This window comes from Lathyrus oleraceus, chromosome 3 (assembly GCF_024323335.1).
Source record: "Lathyrus oleraceus cultivar Zhongwan6 chromosome 3, CAAS_Psat_ZW6_1.0, whole genome shotgun sequence".
NCBI lineage: Eukaryota > Viridiplantae > Streptophyta > Magnoliopsida > Fabales > Fabaceae > Lathyrus > Lathyrus oleraceus.
The window spans coordinates 108,080,184-108,086,704 of record NC_066581.1 but is presented as its reverse complement, the minus strand read 5'-3'; the positions used below and the strand labels follow the sequence as shown (position 1 = coordinate 108,086,704).

Sequence of the window (6,521 nt, the reverse complement as noted above, 5' to 3'; positions counted from 1 at the left end):
AGGAATCGATAGAAAGAGAAATAATAATAACTTTTAATAATAATAATAATAATAATAATAATAATAATAATAATAATAATAATAATAATAATAATAATTTCAATTTTAATTTTTGAAAAGTGACAAAAAAAACATGAGTGAAAGAGTGAGAATAGGGGGAAAAGTGTGGTGAAAAAAGTATCAAGTAAGGATTTGACACGCAACAAAATTTGGGGAAAGAATAGTGAGTTGATTTGGGAGATTTGTTATTTAGTGTTTTAAATTTTGACAAATATAGTAATTTTATTAAATAAGAATTTTGCTTCTCAAATTAATATAATTATTGATTAAAATAAAATAGATATTATGTTGATAATGACCCGTCAGTTGAAACAGAACAGACTCTCTTCAATCATGGTTTGAAAATAAATTGTCTCTCAAATAAATGTAATTGTTGGATTGTTAACATTATTAGTTGTATGGACGAGTATCGAGCATTATTCAATTTTATAAAATAAATTGCTAATTTGATTACAATTGAATCTAAAATGTATTTAAATTCACATAATTTTTTTTAAATGAGTTACTTAATTGTAAAGTAAATAATGATCATATAAATTCAAATATATTAAATAATCATATAAAAAGAAAAAGAAAAAAAGAGGATCCGTGAGATGGAGAAAAAAAAGAGAAATTTTCACATTTGAAAATAAGATATTGTGATCATAGTTAATCGTGAGATAAAAAGTTAGTTGTCTAATAAAATAAATTGTTAATTTTATTAAAATAAAAAATAAATTATTTAATTTTTTTAGTGATAATAAATAAATAAAATTGATTAAATATATCATAAAATCTAAAAATAAAATAAATTCAAACTCACCTTTATGTAACCGTAAACTTAGATTGATATAATTAAAAATATTCTTTGCAATAAAATTTTATTAAAACACTTAAATGATAATTTGAAAGTGTAAGAAAATTTGGAGAAGATTTGAATTTCAAAAGTGTGAAAAAAATTAAAAAAATATTTAAAATTTAAAATTTGAATATATTTATCTAAAATAATAAAAAATAAATGGCGTGGCAAATGAAGAAGTAAGTAGCCGAGATATAAATATTAATCTGGTGACTCAATAACTCAATGGTGTCGGTCTAAATTTTAAAACATTGCTCTAAATGCCTTTAACTATCATATTCTTCAAAACAGCTGAAATGATTATGAAACAAAACACTTTTTTTTTTGTTGAAAAACAAAACACAAGAAACAAAATAAATCTAACAAACCAAAAGTGGTCATGTATTATTATTCAACTCAAATAAAACTAACAAAATCCAATCTTAATACTTATGTAACCAAGAGCATCTCTAATGGTGTGAATTTAGTGGTTACTTAACCTTTAAGTTTCATGGCTTATTTTTTTAATCATTGAAGTGTGATGACGTGGCAACATTAGTTTATTGCATTTAAGGGATGGAATTTGCTAAAACAATTTGAAAAAATACATAATTTAATTCTATATATAATTATTTTTGAATCAAAACAATTGAAAAAATGGTTATTAAATTATAGAAATATATATATATATATATATATATATATATATATATATATATATATATATATATATATATATATATATATATATATATATATATATAAATTGGTCGGGTCATATATATATTGTTTATTTACCATTATCATTGGAGTAAAATTAGTTAAAATTGCTTAGAGATGCTCTAATGATCATGAATTTGTTTAAGAGCATTGGTTATTCTTAGCCTGGTATAAACAGCACGCCATCCAGCATCAGTAGGATGACCCAAATCCCAAAAGAAAGCAGATTTAGGATTCTCACAAACCGTATACTTCTTAACCTTCTCCACAACCATTCCACAAAAATAGTTACTACTCACTCCAACACAGCAAGGTTCCAACTCATTCTTAATATTGTATGTGGATGGATTCTTCAACACCGACATGAAACTATCGTATAGATCAAGAACTATAAAGGGTGATGAAGAATGATACTTGATTTGTTGGTTCAATTTTGTGACAGCTTCGGTTAAGAGGGTGTTATGGTAAGCTACGAGGAGGTTGTTGGATGTTTCATTGCATTCTTTGAATGATGATGAAACTGTTTCTGAAGGTAGACATCCCACTGGTTGTAGATTTGATATAATCACTTTTTTCACTCCTAATTCTTTGATACGAATCACGTTTTTGATTGTTTGATTAACCACTGATGATATGAATGATGGTAAACCCTGCATGTATAATAAATAGACAAATTAATGTTCAGTCTCATTCATACCGAAATCGTAAAAGTCTTTAAGCGACCACTATGTACCTGAATAGAGCCATTTTTGAAATTGTAAAAAGTGTAGTCATTTCCAGCTATAGAAACAAGAGCAACTGATTTTCTAATATTTGATGTTGTGAGTACTTTGTCTTCTATTGCCTTTTCAAAAAAACTGATCTGAGTTGTCATGTTTGGACCTTGATTCAGTGTCTCAAACACACCAGTACCACCAAATGCAAAGTTCATTCCATTTTTCAAATGATGTGGTGCCAAATGTTTTCTTACCGTATATGATGCTGGTGATTTCACTTTCAAATACTTGGCTGCGATTGCATGCATAATGTAAATAGTCACATACATTTTTTTTAAATACAAAGCTTTTACTCATGAAAAAAAAAGTTAAAGATATAACATGTATATTAAATAGTATTATAGTAATAATAAAAAATAAATAAGAAAGAAAGAAATGACAACAACATTTGGATAGAGACATACCAATGTAGTCGGTGAGGACTCTGCCGTCAGAGAAACGACCGGAGGGTTTGCCGGGAAAGGTGACACCATAAGGTTCGTTCCGGGAAGGAACAAGACTACTGTTGATGTTACCTGTGTCAGCATATGAATCTCCAAACACAAATAATTTTGTTATAGGCTCTTTATGATGATGGTGGTGACGTTGAATATCAACCTCACCTTGTACAACTCTTTGTCCTATGAATAAACAAACAATATTAAGGTTAACATGAAACAATAAATTTCAAACCGAAAGAAAAAGAAAACGTTTTAGTTAGTTAGTTTGTACCTGAGAGATGAAGAATGATGAAAATGAAAGAGAGGAGAAAGGGAAAGAAATCCATGAATGAGGGGTTATTAGTAGCTAAAGGTTTGAGAGTGAGTGAAGGGATGAATGAAGGTTTTGAGATGGGAAGGGAATGAAGGAATGAATTGCTATTTGAACATCCATAAAGTTAACAACGTATATATACACGTATGAATGATGCAATTAGATAAGTAGTTGCTGGATAATTTGGATTAAAATAGAACAAAATTAAAAAAAGTTCTAAATATAATAAAACAAAACCATATTGTTACATGGCGTTGGTGTTAATTTAGATGTCAAAATATAAATTCTCGAGGATTGAATTGCTATTTGAATATCTGTAAAGTAAACATCATATATACATCGAATGAATGACACAACAAGTTGCTGGATGATGTGTATTAAAATAAAATAAAATAAATAATTTTTTAAATATAATAAAACAAAATCATATTTTTATACGGCGTTGGTGTCAATTTAGGTAACAAAATAGGGATATTGTGAAGTCAAAATCTCCCTATACAACTATACTTATACATGTAATTTTTCAATAGACAAGGTATATATATATATATATATATATATATATATATATATATATATATATATATATATATATATATATATATATATATATATATATATATATATATATATATATATATATATATATATATATATATATATATATATATATATATATATATATATATATATATATATATATATATATATATATATATATATATATATATATGAGATTAATTACTATACACTGTCAGTATAAAAAGTTTTACAGCATCGATTCATCACCATCATCCATTTGTATTACTTTATAGATTTTTGAAATAAAAGTCAAACTTATTTTAATATCCGACGTCTATGATTAATTGATGGTGTAAAATCTCTTTACACTGTCAGTGTATTTCAATTAAACTCTCTATATATATAATGCAATTTAGATATAACAGTGCTCGCCATTCTTGGAATCTTTATTGTATCATTTAGGTTAACTGCAATTTTTCATGGAAAAAGAACAATATATACAAATTAATCATATAAGTTATATAGATTAGATGAAACTCATTCTATGAAATTATTTTTAAACAGAAACTTGTATTTTATATATACCTTTGGACTCTCTCTTCATTCACAAAATTAAGTGATGTGAAATTTCTTTAACATATATATTTTTAACCAACCCCAATAATCTCCACCTTGATTGAAAATAATACCTAAGTTTTCATTATCTTCACCGATAATCATACTCCACCATAAAGAGTATCAACATGTATATTTTCAACCAATCTCAACAATCTCCATCTTGATTGAAAATAACACATCAACTTTCATTGTCTTTACTAACAATCATACTCCACCATAAAGAGTATAGTCACTTGAAGATACACCACTACAAGAATTTTCACATTGTCTTCACCGACAATCATAGTTTTAAAAACTATCATATACTTTCATGAAGAATATATTTCACTTGAAGATAAACCACTTCCAGAATTTCACATTGTCATCCCCGACAATCATATAATTTATCATGAAGAATAAATTTCACTTGAAGCTAAACCGCCTTAAGAATTTCACATTGTATTCACCGACAATCATAGTTATAAAAAATATCATACTCCACCTAAAGAAGATTATGCTTCACTTGAAGGTAAACCACTTCAAGAATTTTCAGATGTTAAAAACCAGGTTGAAACATTATGGTAAAACTAAGTTTTAGTCAAAGCTCAGTCCATGATAAAAGCTTGTTTCAATTCGAAATCATCCCGATGGTAAAATCTCACAGGATCTTGGTTAGCCCGGTGTAGCACCTCAAATTTGCACCTCCCATTTGTGTATACATTTTCATTGTTAGGTCATTAACATTAACATTGCATTATCATTGCATAGTCCACTACATGTCATCAGTCAGACTGGTTAGGAGATTCAACTGTGCAAGGCTGTAGCACCTCAAATTTGCACCCCATCTTTTGTACATTCATTTCATATTAGGTCATTAACATAACTCATTGCATAACATTGCATGGCCATTTGCCCAAGTGCAAGTTCCTCAGACAAATTAGGCCAAACTGGTTAGGAGGGTCAGTCAATCAGTCAAGCAAGTCATTGAGCAATGGATGGTGGTCATTCTTGAAGAATTTGGGCACCATGATCATTAATCAAGAGTTCATTTGAGTTGTGACATCATTTTGAATCAAAATCTCAAGTGGTAGAGGCTTGAATCTCATCAAGGCATTCATCAGTCAACTGAAGCCCTAGCCAGTCAACCGCAAAGTCAATTGTGGATTTGGAGGTGGGAAGTGATTAGAAATACTCCATTCATGTTCAAACAAGTCTCATTTGACATTTCAAATACTCACATTGAAGGATTTGAGATCATACCAAAAGTTTCCAAAAGGAAAAATTACCTATGGTTTCAAGTTTCCAAAAAATGGCAAGTTTTTGGAACGACTTCAACTCAACTTTCCATCATCAAAAAATTTTCAAATGGAATTTTGTTGAACATGAAAGTTGTAGATCTTTCTCTCCCGTTTCCAAAAAGTCCAAGATCGTGAGAATTGGATGAACGGTTGAGGAGATATGATCAAATTACCACCGAGCGTGCATGGCAAAATTTTCCATGTATCGATACATACGAATTTCGCATCGATGCATGCAAGGCAAAAAGTGCTATGTATCGATGCATACGAGTTATGTGTCGATGCATACTGTTAAAAAGTGCTATGTATTGATACAAACAAGTTATGTATCGATGCATACTGTTAAAAAGTGCTATGTATTGATACAAACAAGTTATGTATCGATGCATACTGTTAAAAAATGCTATGTATTGATACATACGAGTTATGTATCGATCCATACTGTTAAAAATGTGTTATGCATCGATGCAGGAGCTTTTGTATCAATACATAACTCTGTTTTGAGCTCTCATACATCACTGTTCACGTCCATATTACTTCATGCACCATTTTCATGCACGAGGGTGAAAATCCCATTTTGTCAAAACACCTCCAATTTTAATCATTTCCATCTTCCAATTTGCTTAATCATGTTTAGTAGCTGGATTAACAGAGGGTATAAGAGCTTAATCATAACAGAAATTCGGGATCACAATTCATTTTCTCAGATCCAAACCAAAAATTCTCCAAATTCTCTCAAAATTCTTCAAACTTTTTCCCACTTTTTCCTTCGAATTTCATGATTCTTTTTGGTTTCTCTTGTGTTAATCATCATTTGTAGGTGTTATTGAGGAACTGTTGCAGGAGAAATTATGAAGAACTTGGCTAAACCGCAACTGTCATCACCTTGTTCATCCATGGCATCTTGAAGTTTCTACATCATCAAGCTGTGTCGAGCTAAACTTCCACTTGCATTCATCTTCCACAACACCATAGGAC

At 29.0% G+C, this 6,521-nt stretch overlaps 1 protein-coding gene across 1 annotated transcript; it reads right to left on the bottom strand.

The window, feature by feature from the left end:
* Window positions 1–1,719: 1,719 nt before the first annotated feature.
* Window positions 1,720–3,139, bottom strand: LOC127129939 (GDSL esterase/lipase At5g03610). Its single transcript, XM_051059038.1, has 4 exons — window positions 3,085–3,139; window positions 2,778–2,993; window positions 2,331–2,605; window positions 1,720–2,247 (listed from the first exon to the last, which is right to left on the bottom strand). Exons 1-4 carry the CDS (start codon window positions 3,137–3,139, stop codon window positions 1,720–1,722), a joined length of 1,074 nt encoding a protein of 357 aa, XP_050914995.1.
* Window positions 3,140–6,521: the final 3,382 nt, after the last annotated feature.

Excerpts from the sequence above, each read along its gene's own strand:
- LOC127129939 (XM_051059038.1), bottom strand. The coding sequence starts at position 3,139 with ATGGATTTCTTTCCCTTTCTCCTCTCTTTCATTTTCATCATTCTTCAT. Across the intron at positions 2,994-3,084 it reads CATCATTCTTCATCTCTCAG|GACAAAGAGTTGTACAAGGT; the intron begins GTACAAACTAAC and ends GTTTATTCATAG. Across the intron at positions 2,248-2,330 it reads TCAAAAATGGCTCTATTCAG|GGTTTACCATCATTCATATC; the intron begins GTACATAGTGGT and ends TTATACATGCAG.